At 39.3% G+C, this 17,888-nt stretch overlaps 1 protein-coding gene across 2 annotated transcripts in view; it reads right to left on the bottom strand.

The window, feature by feature from the left end:
* Positions 1 to 504: 504 nt before the first annotated feature.
* LMO4 (LIM domain only 4) overlaps positions 505 to 17,888 on the bottom strand; it is a 54,638-nt gene continuing 37,254 nt past the window's right edge. For both annotated transcript variants that reach the window (XM_072128666.1, XM_072128665.1), the window contains exons 3-5: positions 9,148 to 9,244; positions 8,800 to 8,955; positions 505 to 1,265 (exon numbers count right to left, since the gene is read on the bottom strand). In XM_072128666.1, coding sequence (XP_071984767.1) covers positions 1,257 to 1,265; positions 8,800 to 8,955; positions 9,148 to 9,244 — 262 coding nt within the window. In that variant the 3' untranslated portion in view covers positions 505 to 1,256. The remainder of the gene's footprint in view (positions 1,266 to 8,799; positions 8,956 to 9,147; positions 9,245 to 17,888) is intronic.

Genomic DNA, 17,888 nt, shown 5'->3' with positions numbered 1-17,888 from the left:
CTTTACCCAAGCACCAGCTGCCGAAGAAGAATGTAGTGAACATATAAACAAACTCCACTACGACGGAAGATTCTTATACTGTGCTACATTTTGACAGAGAGAGGAATTTTTAGCCGGAAACCCTATTATGTTATATGTAGCAGGGATATGTATATTATATACATATCCCTGCTACCCTGGGAAACAGCGAATCACAATTATAGGTTGGTTTTGCTTTCTTTGTATCATATATCACTTTGATTCACAGAGTCCCATGCTCTGTATTGTGGTTGGTCCGTGAAACATTACACAGCACAGTCTGTGATTCACGGACCAACCACAATAGTCTGAAACTGCCCTAAGTAAATGGCTTTATGATGCATAACACTTAATAGATACAAGTAGAATCAGCCTCTACCATTAGCCATAAAGAAGTTGGTACTTTTGCCCTATTGTGATCACGCACAGCCAGTACACAGCTATAAAACTGTTCCTCGAGTGTTTATCATAAAATATAAAACTCAATTTAACTATAGCATTTTAATCTTTTATTACTTAAATACACCATACTAGAGCAAGTCTCTGAAAATATCACAAATAAAAGTTTTTCTTCAATCAGCAAGTAGGTGAAAATTTCTACACAATAGCAGATTCTTTCCCCGCCCCTTCCCTTTTGCCACGGGAAGCAGCAACAATAAGACAAACAAAAATTTAAAAATAAAAAAAAAATAAAATAACACATACATGCATACGTACATTGTATTTTACAGAGAGATACAATAAAAGTGTTTGTGATAAAGTACCACAAAAGCTACAACTCCCCTTTATCTTATGTTCACTTGGATTGGAACATTCTTCCTCACAGCACGTAAAATAGACAAAGAGTGAGTAGAGCCGTCAAGGGAGAGGGTGCAAACTCTGGCCAGTGCCCTGCTAATCGGTAATGAGGGTAGGAAGCAGTTTCTGAATGCATCTTGTAATTGATTTCATTAGTCATTTCCCCCCTCGTCACAAAGTCCTCCCGTGGACTGCTCTTTAATGTTTCCAAGAGTCTCCCAATTTGCCCAGGTTCATGGAATCCTTAATATGTGTCTTCAGTCATTTTCATACACCAATAAATGTGGGAAGGGCAACCAAGAAGAGAAAAAAGGTGCAATGGCATGAAGCTGGCACTGACGCTAGCTACAAAGGTGACGTGTCTACTGGAGACGTATGGGATCCATCTGCGATGAACAGAACTTGAGATGAAGGCACACATTCTGTTTGATTCTGAACTTTTAACAAACCTAAAAAAGAAAAAAAACAGAGAAATATTTTATAAGTCTGGTTTGCAGAAGTTTGAGATAAAATGATTTTAATGTGTGTCATATGCACAGACTTTAGGTGTGGAAGGCAAAGCTTTGGAGAACATCAAGATCATCCTGGAAGGAAACCTCTGACGTACACATGTACCAGATGTCACAGTGTAAATCTAATGAAAATAGTGGAGGTTGTACATATGGAGGTGGACAACCATTTTAGTCTTAGGCTACCTACACATGAATTCCCAAACCTTTGGCAAGATAAACTGTTGTTTTCTTTTGTATTTCATGACTAATAAGCATCAGTCCGGCATCTGATTTTTATAGATCCTCCTAAACGTAAAGTTTAGGATCTAAACTATTAGTTTATTGGTAATCGGTGAAAAAAATCGGTTCTGACTAGGACTTGCTCTACTTTCTAATGGATTGGTCTTGCAATACCAAGCATAACCAGGGTCATACTTCTAGCAGCTCACTGGCTGTAAGTTGGAACTCCAATGAACTGATATTGGTGACCTATATGAAGAATAGCACAACAATAAAAAAAAATCTTGAAAACTCCAATAACTTTATAATGTGTTATACTACTGTAATAAAAATGACATATACCTAAAAGAGAGAAAGTTTTACCTTTAAGTTAAAAAGAAAATCAGTTTAAATTTAAGTTAAAAAGAAAATCAGTTTAAATTCCAAGTCTAAAATTTTACGAAAATTAAAAAATATATAAAAATGCTAATATAACAGAAGTTCAAATCAGTTTTAAAATACTCTTAACCTATGAGGGCACCAAGCAAGTAAAAACTTGAGGTCTCTGACTAAGTTCAAGATCCCCACCCCCCTCCTTCAGGAGCACCAGACTTTCAAGCTAATTAAAGTGGTGCGGGAGTAGAGGTTCAATTCCCAGGAGTTGAAGCTCAGTGTGAGAAAGGTAATTTGGCTGTCCAGAACAAAGAGATTAGAGAGCAGCCAGTGAGCATATTTAATAAATGAGCATCAAATGTCCTCTACTATGGACACAGACAACTCCAATTATATAACAACGAGGGAATTGTTGAGTGATATGTAAACTAGAAGATTTTTTTTAATAACCAATAAAGTGAATAGCGTAGACCTTGGTTTAAAAAGAGGCCAGAATAGATAACATAATACTCTATATGCTGATTGATTGTACAGGTGAGTTTGCTTGATTTGCCATGCTCACCCACCCTCTTGCCAAACACAACGTAACAAAGAACTTAATTAACAAGTAAGTAAATACGGAGGGGCACAACTACATGCGGTAGCCTGTAATTACAAAGAAACTTAATTAGGAACTCCCGTTAACAAAATAGCTTTCAGAGCTATGATCTTTGTGTTTTTTTGTTTCTTCAGGTGTATGGACGGTGGCCCAATTTTTTTTTTTCGATATTGCATTGGAATGAATGTATATTTCAACTGCATATAAAATGATGCTGTGAGTTGGCATTTGTGTGACATAAGAGCTTTGGTTTTGAATTCTGGCTACAAGTTAATAGCCTAACATAGATTTAATGTTTTTGAGACCAACCATGAAGTTATGGCCAGCTGTACACAAGCAAATTTGCAGTGAAACTCACTCTGGATTTATTGGCCTGAATAAATGGACATGCTGAGTTCAGTATAGCATTTCTACATTTGGGGCAGTAAATCCAGCAAGTGTCGGACTAAACTTGTAATGTCTCAGGTAGTCAACACACGCATGGCACTGTGAAAATCAAGTGTGAGCCAAAGAGGGTGTAACTGCAGTGGAAGCAGCCATAGTAGCTGCTATGGGGCCCGCAGTATCAGGGGGCCGCAGCATCCAACCTGACACACCAAAGATTGGAGGATGTGCACCATTATATACATATCATGCTGCACTTTGCACTGTATAATATGTATAAAACAATGTACATATTCCATAGTATACAGCATGAATCAACAGCTCAGATACGAAATGTTGGTGGGGGTGGGAGTATAATGATAGGACTAGAAATCTCTCATCTGTAATTCCCGCCATGTGGTCGGCAGCTACTTGGACACTGTGTAAGTGCCATAAATGTATTTATCAGTGCATAAAAGTATGCACATAAGTGTATAAATGTGTGAGTACACAAATATGTATATTTTCTGATGGGGTATGGGGCCCTAGCTCTCCTAGTTATGCCCCCGGTGCTGTTCTTTGAATCAATGGATCGGACATGGACAAAAAATAGGTGTGTGTAACAGGAAGCCTCAAACTCACAGCTACCAGGTGAGAACCAAGTAAAGCAAGTCAAACGTAAAGGATACATGACTTCAAGTTTAAAGACTGTGCAAAATAATATATTGATCCAAACGACTAAACAAGTGCCAATAAATTAGACATTTAGTTTCTTAGCTCATGGCATGTAGTAAATGGACACTTTTCTATGAGTAAAGTGACGGACCACTGGATACGCATTGCCTATGTGGTCCGTTCTTGCTAAACTTCCTATGACGTTCCTCACAACGAGCGGACCCTGCGGACGCTGATCACGTTGTATATCCACACTGCATGCTGGGAACTTATATATTTTTATTATCTATAACATATAAGATATAACATATAATACTGAATAATACTCTATATATGATTGTGCCAATCCTACACTTTGCGCTCTTGTGCCGGCAATTTGTAGGCAACAAGTCCTCATCGTTCTCGATGATTGTGATTTGGTCATCTGCTCTTCCTCATGGATTGCTCTGTTGAGGACTCGCTGTCACCCACACACCTTCATACACATAAGAAAGCAGTTGGCCCCACCAACTTTGGAGTGTGGGTGGTAACTGAAGCTCCATAAGAGCAAAGCATCGACAGTCCCTACTGTCCATATTTAATAGCCCTGAATAAACCCTAACCTCAAAATCCCAACTGTAATCCATAGTAATAAACCAATCCTGATCATCATCAATCATCTACGAGAGTCTAGACACTTCTAATAGGACATGTCAGCATCGCTCCCAACTTCCATTATAATATACACTAATTTAGTGATTCTATATTAAAAAAACATTCCTGGATAATTATTTGGCACACAAATAAAAGGACTAATAAATCCATTAAGTTGTGTTTAAATGTAATCCTATACTGAGGTAAACTGCTCTGGGAAATGGCACTAAGATATTGGGCGAATAATTGTATAAATGATATACGCGTATTAAAATACTGCTCCCTCTACAGGGAATGTTTTACTAAAATCCCGGCTTATTATATTACTCGGCAATGCGGAGCAGAGAATAAAAGCATTTTCTTTAATTCTCGGCACATTAATGAAGTTTCTATTGCAAATCCATATAGTAGCAGCAACTGGAGTATGCATTTTTTGTTTCACTGCAATAACTCAGTGCAGCGTGATTGCCTGGGTTAATGATGAAAAAGTCAAATACGCTATCAGAGCTGATGGAAAAATCTATCACCAATTTGAAATTAAAATTCATATGTGGTCAATAAGATTTACTACCCATGCAAGTGGAGCTGTAAAGAGTAAATGAATCAATGTCATCAATACATAATCAGTATGAAATATGATGTGAATACAATTATGTGCAGGAGTCGTGCATTCCTTCTTTTCCCCTGAACCAGTGCGGAATGAACAGACTTGGTGAGGACTGACAGTAATTGGTACAAATTAGACACAGCAGTTATCAAAATGCACTCACTAGAATAGCAAGGAGACTTATTAGGAAAATGAAGCTAGATCTTAAACAGTCTCGTTCTCGGAGATATTGTACAACTGTTGATCTGAATTGCCGCTCCCGATTCAGGCATTAGGGGGACATGTTCAATTTAATCTATGAATGTAAATGTGGAAAGATCATACTTTTTGCCCCTTTTTTCTAGAGTGTATTCCCGACTGCTATTTGAGCAACTAATACAATATTGATAAATGTTAGAACTTATCTATGGTGCTGGGTCATGGACCTTGAGTGTCCCTTGATGAGGTGCAGTATGTGCCCCACTATGTGACTCTGTTTTACAGATATACCCATCAATGGGACATATGGGACCTTTGACATGCATTTTTTATTGGCCAATATTATGTCTAACTCCAAGGATGATATAATGGGATGATGTTGCCCATTACCTCCCCAATTAAACCATATAAGAAGTCCATAATAAAAAAAAATTACTTTAAAGGGGTTGTAACAAGTTTTTTTATCCCTATTCCTATCCTGACTGCAGGGACCAGCACCGATCATGAGACTAGGGGTCCCTGTTCTCCATCAATAGGTGAGAAATTCCCCTTTTATAACTGAGGGAGTGTCAGAAACTGCTGAGCACAATGCTTACTTTTCCTTGGCCCTATATTTTCAACACTATATAACGCAGTCTGCTCAGCTCTTCCAGCTCTACAAGATGCTGCCTGCAGACAGGACACTTAGTGCAATCTGCTCAGCTCTTCCTGCTCTACAAAATGCTGCCTGCATGTAGGACACTAAGTGCAATCTGCTCAGCTCCTCCTGGTCTATAATATCCTGCCTGCAGATAGAACACTATGTGCAATCTGCTCAGCTCGTCCTCGGCTATAATATTCTGCCTGCAGATAGAACACTATGTGCAATCTGCTCAGCTCCTCCTGGTCTATAATATCCTGCCTGCAGATAGAACACTTTGTGCAATCTGCTCAGCTACTCCTGGTCTATAATATTCTGCCTGCAGATAGAACACTATGTGCAATCTGCTCAGTTCCTTCTAGTCTATAACATGCTGCCTGCAAATAGAATAGAATGTGAAATCTGTTCAGCTCCTCCTGCTCTATAATATGTTGCAACCTATGCAGCACCTCCTGCCCTATAAGTTTCTGCTTGCAGATGGGACACGATGTACAATCTGCATAGCACCTCCTGCTCTGTAACATACTGCTGGTAAATTAGACTGCCTGTCCTATGTGGCATGTTTTCTTTAATAAATGAAAAATCACACACATAGGGAAATGTACCATAAGCTGGCACTCCTTGCATCTGCGTATGATGTAGACCCCCTCCCGGTGCACCGGATACATGAGGGGGCTCTGGCCTTCTGATAAATCCGCTTGCACTGGCAGAAAATTCTAGATTTGTGCCATAAACTGTGAACGTTGATTCCTGACCATTCGCAGGTGGTGTAAAGGGGGAAATCACAATTACTGGTGATTCGCTAGTAATTGCGATTATTGTAGGTCTTGTACACGTGCCGATAATTCTCCCCCATATAGACTTATTTTAGATTTACCATAGATTAACAAGGTCTAAAAAAACGTGATTATGGGCTTTGCCATAATAGGACAAAGATACGTTTTAGTAGAGCAGTAATAGTATACTAGTAGCAGCGGGTATTGCTCTGGTGGCGGGCGTGTAGACATTTAGTATGATCTATGAAGATATCCAACAAGCAATTATGTATTTGTTGTTTTAAGAAGATAAATATAATTGCTCTAGTTAATTACACCGGATCAAATACGCAAAAAGGAAGTGAAATGACAAGTTAAATGTTGACAAAATAGTTAATTTGCTAGACAGGAAGGCTGGAAATTACATTTATTGTTCCTTGCCCAATGCTGAGAAGGGAGATCACTTCCTATTAGGAACAGTATCCCGATAAACATAGGCTTTATATGAGGGGAGGACAGTGAGCGACATGGAGTTTCTTAAATTATAGTACAATGGCTTCAAATAACCAGTGTAAAATATAAAATACCCAAGCTGATGACAGGACTGTCACCAGACAGGTCTCTTTATATAAGAGCACCCATAGGATGAGGAGTGGGGGAGGGGACATTCAGTAGGTGCAATTACAACTAATAACATAGAACAATTAGAGCATCTTGATAGAAGCTGTAATACACGCCATATAACAGAGCCTGTCTGGTGACAGACCCGCTGAGGTCACAGCTTATTTTTTCTGGGCTTTAATTAACGGTAAACAGACATTAAAAAAAAGAAAAAGCTCATTAATTATTTCAGCTGGAATTATAATTAAAAATCCCTTGTGAATAAAAGTCCTTGTGTTGTTCTCTAGTGTAAATGCTTCATATTCTATTCAGCAGTTTCCTAGTTACATCTGTTTCTAAAAAGGCTTGTTGACAAATATGGCCACCGTTATAACCCTGAGGGTTCGTCTCCTAGCGTATCCACAGCAGTGAATTTTTGAAAAAAAATCAAGTGACGTGCTATTCAGGTCTATAGATGAAATGGGTGACCCTAAATGTTCCCAAATACATAAGAGCAAGTGACATATAGTTGACTGTGCCTACTCTCCCCTGTTACATGATGTGGGACGAAAGAAGGTTCGGATATGGTAAACATCAGCATCTGATCCTTTGTTCTTAAGGATGACAAGCAATCTTATGACATTAGCTTACCTCCCTCTTCTCCACCAGAATCACATCTAATTCTTCATGTGAATGGAGGGGAATTGGGAAGAATAGCTCAATACCCTGACAGTTTTAAAGGTACCTTATGAGCAGTAATGGTGACCGTGTTACCGATTATCAAGTGCCAATACACAGCAGCAGGTAAACTCCAATCTTTATTCATTTCCAGAAAGATTTGCAGTCACCGGTTACTAAACATAAGGATCACCTCCAGCTTATCCTATGTTAATGATTAATCAAAGGCTGATTTTACTTCTCACCTGGGGGTCGCTACCTCCACATGTACAATCTGATTGATTTTAATATATAAATTGCTTAGAACATCTGCGAGAATCTAAGCGGCTGACCTGAATGCTCACTAGTAGCCACTGGTGTATGACATGCTCTACTACATTATGTCTCTTCTCCCCGGGGTCCTGTGGTTTCATACTTGAAACCTTAAACTTTACAGCAACATAGAATATCTAATTTTTGTACCCCAGAGCATTGGAGAACGACGACCATCTTAGGTCCTGCATTCGGTTGTGCAGGCCTAAAAATGAATTAAAACCTAGAGCATGCAAGCTCTATAGCCCACTAACATTTTTCTGGATAGTGGACTGGACAGGTTGTCTCACTTGGGGTGTTACATTAAAATGGTTACCTGAGTTCCACTGGAAATAAAATAAATTTTACTGGCTGCCTCTCGTCCACAACTTCAAGCCAATTATGGCTAAATATCTTCTTATTTAGTTGTAGAACTTACAAATTCGGGAAAAATGTCCTGCCTCATAATACAAAACCAGTATAATGACACACAATCAGTTTGGGGCCAACTTTCATAGTTTGCATTGGGGCCCCAAATTTTTTTTCTTCTTACGTCAAACTTTTGGTCAAACTTGTAACTAACTGGCAAGGTTAGTGTCCAAGTCCAAAGTATGATATTTGTAAAAAATAAAACTTATATATAGAGGTATAGTCACATTATTTTCTCTTTTTACAAGAAAAAAAGTTAAAGAAATGAAGATGTGAGCCCCAAAGAAATCAGATCTGTTGTGTAACTGGTTCCTCCTAACATGTAAGAAATGCAAAGAAGATCACGGAGAAAAGATAATTGTGGCAATTAGCCCCCTGGAAAAACGCTTGTTAATAAAGAGTCAAGTATTCACCTTCTGGTCTGGCAGTAGTGGATTGCTCTGAAGTGAATTCAAATGACCATTGATAAGAGCTGTAGGTCTATCATGTTCGCAGAATAAACTGCCATTGATGTAGTGAAACCGGTCCCCGGGGACGAGGCGATTCCGACAGGTTGAGCACGTAAAACACTGCATGGCAGAAGAGGGAAGGTAATAGAAACAAATTAATCACAGGAAAAAAAGGTTGATAACATAATACTATAGATCATAGCTTCAATCAAGTGACTTCGCTTTTTAACTCCATGTATGCCAGGCACCATCAAATGGCATCGATTTAAAGAATAAAACTACCCAGACAGCCCTGGATTGTTATAGAAGTACCTTAAGATGATAGACGTTTCCTTGTGCCCTCATGACCAGTTCGCTGGCTGGAATTGACTGCCCACAAGCGCTGCAAGCTCCGCTATTTCCAAATAACCTATAGCAAAAAGACAAAACGGTAAAAAGTATAAGGATTGATTGTTCTGATGGCACGTCAAAGCTTCAAAATCAGTAATAACTGACCACAAGATAGAGAAAATTCTGAAGATACGGTGCTGGGTTTAGAGCAGGGAACATGGGAGAGGAGGAAGGGGGGTAATATTTTTTGGTATCAGCAGAAAAATACAACCTGCCTTCGATTCGCAAGGAGCCATGGGATTTAATCAAAAACACTGGCTTATACTTCAAGCAAATACAAAACAATTCTGTTCTACACACATTTTATCAGATTTCCAGCCTCATCATAAAAAAAATAAAATAGATACAATTCATGACTGGAGTTTAAATGCATTGTGTCCTTGAAATTATTTGAAGAACTCGCTTTTTGTGGTTTAATCATATCAAGAGATATGAGTCATCAAAGGGGTTAAGGGGATTTGATTGTATATCTAAGAAGACATCATGCTCTGTGTATTGAAACTCTAGCAAACCGCCATCAGAGCAGAGTTTCCATTAGGAAGTCACTGCTATCCAGGTTGATATATAATGTGTATGGGTTAACCTTTTCAATCATAGTGTCAACACTTTAGATTTGCCTCCGCTCATCTCTTTCATTCTAACCTTCTCTCTCTCTCTCTTGATAATGAAATGCTTGCTCCGACTTCCCTCTATCTGCTCCTGAGTCCACAATTTAGATTACTTCATCTCTGCTAGCAACAAACTGAATGAAATTTCGATTTGAGCAGAAAGTAATTTACCGGGATCTGGACCCATTTGTCATCATATCTCTCTGGGTGTTTGTTGTATCACTGCAGTTTTCCTATGCAATCAAATGAGACCACAACATCTGCCATAGGGGGAGTGTAGAAAGGGGGATGTGGAAAAAAAAAATTTATATACATAATTTCTTAATACATTTAAGCACTCACCAAAACAGTGCACACGCTAGTTAATGAAGATTGCATTTTACCTCCGTCACGCGAGCGAAAAGTTAATTTCGTTTGACATTTTGCCTTTCACAAGGCACCAGTGGCTGCCTCATAATATCTACAACCCAAGGATAAGTCTTTTCTAAATGGACAGATGTTAATTACTGAACGATTTTTTTAATTTAAAGGGAAAGCTTCTGCGGGTCCTAAATTGAATCTTAAGATTGGCTTGCCTATTATTTCTACTGGATTAGAGCACTGACTGCTTGACAATTAAAGGACAATGGTGTTACATTCCCTTCTGCCTAATGGGACGGATGGAAAAAAACGAGGCAAGAAAGTAGAGAAGTCACCCATAGCAGCTGGTTTGAGAACCAAAGCAATAAAACATAATTAAAGTCCAGATTTAGAAGTTTAGAAGTTGTCATGAGCCTGTCCCAAATAATGATCAGTCTCTAATTCTTAAATAACTTCTTGACCGGTGTCATAGCATAGATTTGTATGACAAAACAAGACCCTGTAGATGTTTCTTCTTCTCCGGTTGCCACAAATGACCAACAAATATTTCTTAGTATGTCTAAAGTTTCCCCTAAAAGTAGAATTGGGATGTTAATCTCTGACTGAAGAACATAAGAATTCTAAAAAGTGGCCAATGTGGAAAGCCAATGTCGTAACATGTGCTTGTTGCTTCACACTTGCTGTGTGTATATATAATTTCTATATAACATGACATCATTTACATATGTATATACTAACTGACAGTTGGGTGGAGGCCTAAATATAAGACTAAAGGCATCAAATTATACCTCTGGCCATATCAAATTGAACTCATCTCTCTGAGACCACAGGCATTTTCTGCACCAGTTTTCAACACCCGAAAAAAGAAGTGATGATAAAGATGTTCTAAAAGTTCTAAAAAGTTGTAATTTTTGTGAAAATAGTACTATATACCATAGGTTATGACTTCTATCGGCTTACAAGGCTTGATAATCTCACCTGAAATGTTGAATGTTTGATACCACGAGCTAAACATTCCATGGGACAAATGGTCACAGACCTAGAAGCGGAAGAGGCCCTCTTCTTTAAAGGGAACATTGGATAGGCTGAGGAATGATCACCTATCTTAATGATAAGTGGCAGTCTGCATTCTGCTGCTCTTCTCTCCAGAAGCGGTATGTTTAGGCTAGTATCATACTTTTAGTTTTTGTAGCAGTTATTTGATGCTGTTTTTAAAAGCCAGTAGTAAATTCATAATGATGGTAAATGGAGTCACTCTTGTCATAAGATCTTCATACTCACATTCACCATCTTGGCCTAATGCTGTACTACCGGACACAGCCACTGCACCCAGGGGGAGACATTTCTGTACACACTGGAAACTTTTTTTTTTTTTCAAGCCTTTACATGCACTATGTGTTCCAACTCACCACTACAGAAGGTGATGGATATAATAGTTTAAATCATTCTATGTTACTATGAATGAATACATTTTATTTTGTATTACTTAGTGTTTGGTGTAAGTTAAGAGAACCTCTGTCCTGCGCACCCTAGAGATTAAATTCATCATATAACTGATTAAACTAAGAAAAAAAAAGTTTAGTTTTGCTCTTGCTGAAGATCCTGTTGAAGACTGTATTGTACTGTCTGGTCCTAGCTTCTGTTCTTGAATCAAGGACTTAACATGGACCAACCACACTGCAGGTGATGGGTCGCCATCGCGATATATAATGCCATTGCTTCCCCAAAAAAACACCAGAGCCAATGTGAATAGAACCTTATTGTGTCTATCTAAGACAAGATGATTAGATGGTAACCTCAGTTATTTCAGGGACTGACAATTCATGTGCGGTGCCGTGGAACATGTTAGCGCTATAGAAGAAAACGAAGGCTTTTGCATGAGCTCACAGTGGTGTGAAAAGAAAATATGGTTGTACCTCATTATATTCTGCATTATGCTTGCATTTTCTAGAATTATTAGTGGGATATAGCACTATAGTATGAAGTTGCTTGAGCCTACTCTCTATATAGCTTGGTTCTGCGGTGTGCACAAGGCCTTAGAATATCCCGTTGATAATAAAACCTCCCTGGAATTTAAAACACTTTAAAGCAAACCAATCCCTTCTAAATCTTTTTTCTCAAAGAACTCATCAATTGCTACAAACCAGCCGAGAAATAAGAAGCAGGTTTATGAAATAAACACATTAATAGGCTGCCCACCTACGAGTTTCCACACTAGCCCCGTCTTTCAATAATCGCTTGGAAAGCCTTGTTCAAGTCCGATTACCCCTAGGACATCTCTGAAATAAACGAAGGAATGCCCAGTGCGCTTTTAAAGAGGTTCTGCAATTGAATTGTCCTGTGGTTGAAGAGACAGCCTTCAAGATAATTAATGGTGGTCTCCAACACACAATAGCAGGCCTAAAACCGTCCCTCTGCCACCCAGTCGGAATGTAGCGCTCTGCCCGGCAGCACAGCAGGGGTTAATAATGAGTCTTCGCCACTACGAGTGCTTCTCATTACAGCCACATGCTTCCTCCTTAGGAAAAGAGGAGGAAAAAAAAAAAAACTAATTGCCCAGAGTTTTCTGAATCTGATCTTGCAGGAGGCTTGTCATGTTCAAACTACTAATTTGCTGTCGCCACTTTATTGAAAATAGCCTGTAAGTTGTTATTAAATGTATCGACTGAACGACAGGGAGAGTAGTAAAAACTGCCCCTTAAGATGGCTTTTAATAGGAAGCCCGAGAAACAAATTTTGCAGCAGCATCGATTTGGAGAGTTCAATCAAAACTCCATTTCAAAACTAATTAGTCTGAGGCCCGGGATCGCACGCTGACACGTTCCTGCAGAATGCTCAGGGTGGTGGGAGAGGGGGAGGGGAGCCCACAACACGTGGGACTTCCGGACATAGGCCTCTGGCTGCCAGGGCCCTTATACATGCTCTACAGGGAGGGGAGAGATGAGGCGGGGCAAGTGGAGGAAATGGAGGGATCATAAGTACCTAAAACAAGCCTTGTCTGTAACTACTTTAGAGGGGGCATGTGACATCCTGCTGCTAGGTATCTACTGGACAAAAGGGACAACGTCACTGCCAGCAGTTATGTGTAAGGATAAGCTGTGGCTATAAACTGAAGGAGACATACATATATACATTGTGACAAGGAAAGTCCATCACAGGTTTCTTAAATACTGCTGGGCCTTGTGGTTCCACTACAACTATCTAAGAGGCTGCAGATCATTCTTGGACTGGTGGTTCAGCTGAACATCATCAATTAGGACTTCTAACCTTCAGGGTGCAACCACACGTTCAGTTTTTCAGATGCAGTTTTTGAAGCCAAAAGCAGGTGTGGATGATAATGGGTTGTGACAAATAATTGAAAGGTGCTGCTCCTCTTCCTGCTTTTACTCCATTCCTGGTTTGGGCATCAAAAACAGCATCTGAAAATCTGAACGTGTGACTGCACCCATGACCTAGACAATTCTCAGCCATGAGAAACATTTGTTTCATTAGTATATTTCACAGCCAAGTTATATCCTTGCGGCATCCGTTTTTCACAGATGCTAATTAACTATAATATATGAGTGATCCATGAAAAACTGTTCAGACTAAGACATGCTCTACTTATTAACAGAATTCAAGTACTATCCATTAAAAGGAAGAATTTACATTTAAAAATTGGCAGAATACAATGTGCAAAATTATTCCCCCCCACCCCCAATGTTGTTTCGTATTGTAATACCGTCTACACATGACGTGCATATACGTTGCCTGGATTTCACAGACCGACCACTGTGTTAAGGACGGGACTCTAAGCATCATAGTGATATAGGGGAAGATTTATTAGAAGTGAGTAGTTACTTATGGCAGCTAATCAGAGCTCATCTTTTATTTTATAAACTACTGTGGGAAAATGAAAGCTGAGCTCTGATTGGTTGCCATTAATATGAGTCTAATGCAAGGAGCCCATTCTTTCTAGTGAAACAGCAGCACCGTGATGTTATGATTACAGTTTGACGCTACTGTTTTGGGGAGGAAGAAGGGACATTGTGTATCATATATGACTATGATGAGTCCGGTGGACCAACCACGGTTGTGTGCAATCAGCCTGACACAAAAAATGGAGCAGTATTGTGCATGCATAACCCCAGGGACCATGGGACCCCCATTCTCAGGAAAAGTGTAAATTACTGCAGACAGGCACCTGATTTTACACAACCACCTTATTGTGTAAAGTTTTATAAAGTTACATCCTGGATAGCCTAATAGACCAAGAATAAACCAGCCATCATTTATACTTAGAATACCTAAGCTTGAGTGCCCATCATAACATATGTAAAGTGATAACGTGCAAGCTATTGTTCTCTGTTATCACCCACCCGAAGGTAAGACTAGGTCAATATATGAAGAGACATATGCTGGAAATAGCCAAATTTTAGGAAACATTATTTGCCTATCCAGTAGCAATCTCACGCTTTTCTTTGGGCTGGAAGTAAAAAGCTTTTTTACTGAAAAAAAAAGCATTAAAGAAGAAGTTATTTGCATCTCAAATCTCCAATACAAAGGGGTTTATTCTTTATTGCAGGATAGTGGGTGGAGTCATGCAAATTCCTGCTTACACCTGTACATCACTATGTATTCAGAATGGCCGGCGTTCACAGGAAGCCCCAATGACTAAAAGCTACGGAATATGAAGTCAATGAAGTAGTCTGCGGTTATATGAAGCGGAGACATAGGTTGCATAATGCTACTGAGTAATGAAGCCACTCTCTTCGAGACATGGCAGACTCAACCTCTTAGGGTATATTGGGATTTGTGGTTTTAAAACAACTGGAGGAGTCACAGGCTGCAGATTGTAGGAACATAGTAATAAGTAATGGAGATTGTATTAATATCCTATGGGCCGATTAAAGCAACAATTTCCAAATAAATTGTTATATATCTGGCGATCCTGTAAACAAGCGGAGCTTTCAAAAAGTATTACATGTACAACCATCTTCATTACAAGTCATTAAAATGTCATCTTTTGTTCCACTGGTAACAGTTTGTCACTTAAGTGAATCATTGGACCTTTATGCAAGTTTGTAAGCCACATTAAACTTCTGCAGTCTGGAGTTCTGCATGTGGATACAGTCAATTTACCCCGTGTTAATGGACGTGGCGTCAGGCTTTAGACCCCGCTATCAGGACGTCAGTGCAATGTACAGGGAAATTGAGAATCTATACATCCCAAACTCCCTTATGTTAGACAAATTAAATTATATAAGAACCGGTACCAGAATTTAGGTTCTACTAGATTTTGCCATCCTGATTTTTTTTTTTATCCTGACCGATTGAACCCCTACAACTACACCAAACTTTGCCTGTGATGGAAAAGTTATGATATAGTTAACTAACTTTTTGATAAACTATTGATTCCACTGCATATCCGCCCAGCAGCAGCGCCACTCTTGCCAGTGGTCCCAGTCTGATAGTACAGTTCTTATCTATGAGTGTGCAAAAAATGAAGATGAATGGTAACCTGGTTGAGTGAGTAGCACTTCTGCCTTGCAGCACTGGGGTCCTGGGTTCAAATCCCACCCAGGTCAACATCTGCAAAGAGTTTGTATGATCTCTCCGTGTTTGCGTGGGTTTCCTCCAGGGACTCCGGTTTCCTCCCACACTCCAAAACATACTGTTAGGTTGTTTAGATTGTGAGCCCCATGGGGACAGGGGCCAATGGGACATGCTTTATGCAGCGCTGCGTAATCTGTGTGTGCTATATAAATAAAGAATTATTATTATTATAAAACCCTTCCAACCATTTGAGAAATCTTCAAGACTCCATTGTTATCTCAGCTTATGTGATACAATAGATCCTAAATGAAAACTTTCAAATTTCCAGAGGTTGGGGCTGCTTTGATGGGCCTAAAAGGGCAGTAGAGAAGCATAGGAACTGCAGCACTGTTCAGCTTTATGGCACTAGAGATGGGGAAAGGAACCCCACTCATGTAATTGTTGTCAGTGCCTACTAATCAGACCTTTAGTAGATAAAGAATAAGTTGCAATCGATAGACAACCCGTTTTATGCCACTGACTGTGAAAATTGGACACACGGCTGCACAAAATGCAGTTATTTTCAGATCCAAATCAGATGCCAAATGGACACGACAGGGTGTTAACATTAGTTTTCCACGGCTACAATTTGGCGTTGGCTTGGTTCTAACTGAAATGGCATAAACACTAGTAAATAGATATACATCAAAAGAAAACAGAGAAATGACTCTTTGCATTTCATAACCTAATTAGATCCGATACTAAACCCTTAGATTAATAACTCCCATTAATCTTCATAAATATCAAAAATGTGCCACACCTGTAACTTATAGATCCGTCCAACCCGATCGCTAACATAATTAATGAGACAAGTGGAGTGTTGTTCCCAGGTCTCGTACTTCCAGGAAAGTCTTAATTATAAATAGCCATGTTTCACACGCTAGAATTGTACAATATGATGCCTTCAGTGTTATGCTATCAACATTACTCCATAGTCTTCACTAGGCAACCACTAGCCTATGAAGTGGGGGGTAAAAAAAGCAGAAGAGCAAAAGTCATTGGAGACCTGCCTATCACCAATTATAATCTAATCTAATAGTAATACATACCATAGTAACTAATATGTAGACTATTCCAATAAATATCAATAGGGGGCAGCCTAAAGAATCCCGAATGCCTAATGTTTAATTCAAACAAAGTAATTATCAAATATACAAGAAAAAACATGAGCCAAGAAGGAAAATAAATCTCCTTAATGAAACCCCCTCCAGAGGTGTAAACTTCGCTATGAAAAGAGCTGACACACACCTATGGAGGGACCAGCACTGTTCATTCGATAAGGCTCAAAAGGTCCTCAAACTCTACACCTGAGAACTTTGTCCATCAGCTTATGACATTTTTGTATGTTACCCGTCAAAGTGGGTGTGACTTGACTGTCACCTACGTATAATTTTGTCTTCCCATTGTGTGGAAGATGATTGACGGTTGAGGCATTACGAGTGTGTTTTATTACAGCCTGAAGTATTTGAGACATTTATCATGAGCCGTGAGACATCTTTAAGAATAGGTCAGAAGCGCTACCACCGTGTAAAAACTATTGACAACTTAGCAAAACCTGTCAACTAAGTGATATATATCCAACTACTTGGCTTCTGAACTATGAGGAGATGAACCTTTTACTTCTCGCCTCCACCCAAAGTGTGAATTTCGATTATGGGCATACACAAGGTCATCATTAAGGACCATTGTTAGGTGCATGCTACACCTTTGCCTCCGTAACAAAATGAGTGATCACTGAAGAAAATGGGGGTCTATACAATTAAGTCGTATTCGGCAACAAGTACAGTCAATGGAGCAGAGAAGCCCTTAGTGCTTTTTAGACAAGGTTTCTATTGTATGCCCCATGTAGTCTTCACTCCTTTGTATGAAATAACCACCCAAGACCATATTGGCTACACAATACAATACTATCTATTGTTCTCTTTTAATTGCCTGGATGTTGGTTATCAGTCTTAGCGCATGAAGGTCATTTGTAGGTCAAACCCAATTTCCCTAATGTCGTCCAGTACGATACGTGTGCGTTTCCCTTTCTCACGCTCCCTTACGCAAGATTGGTCAAATTTCCTTTCACGGGGGACAGTTAGTGATGGTCTGTATAGGACAGAATATTTAATGATATCA

This window comes from Engystomops pustulosus, chromosome 10 (assembly GCF_040894005.1).
Source record: "Engystomops pustulosus chromosome 10, aEngPut4.maternal, whole genome shotgun sequence".
Classification (NCBI taxonomy): Eukaryota; Metazoa; Chordata; class Amphibia; order Anura; family Leptodactylidae; genus Engystomops; species Engystomops pustulosus.
Note: the sequence above shows the minus strand (reverse complement) of the source record. Positions and strands in the feature narration are given on the sequence as shown.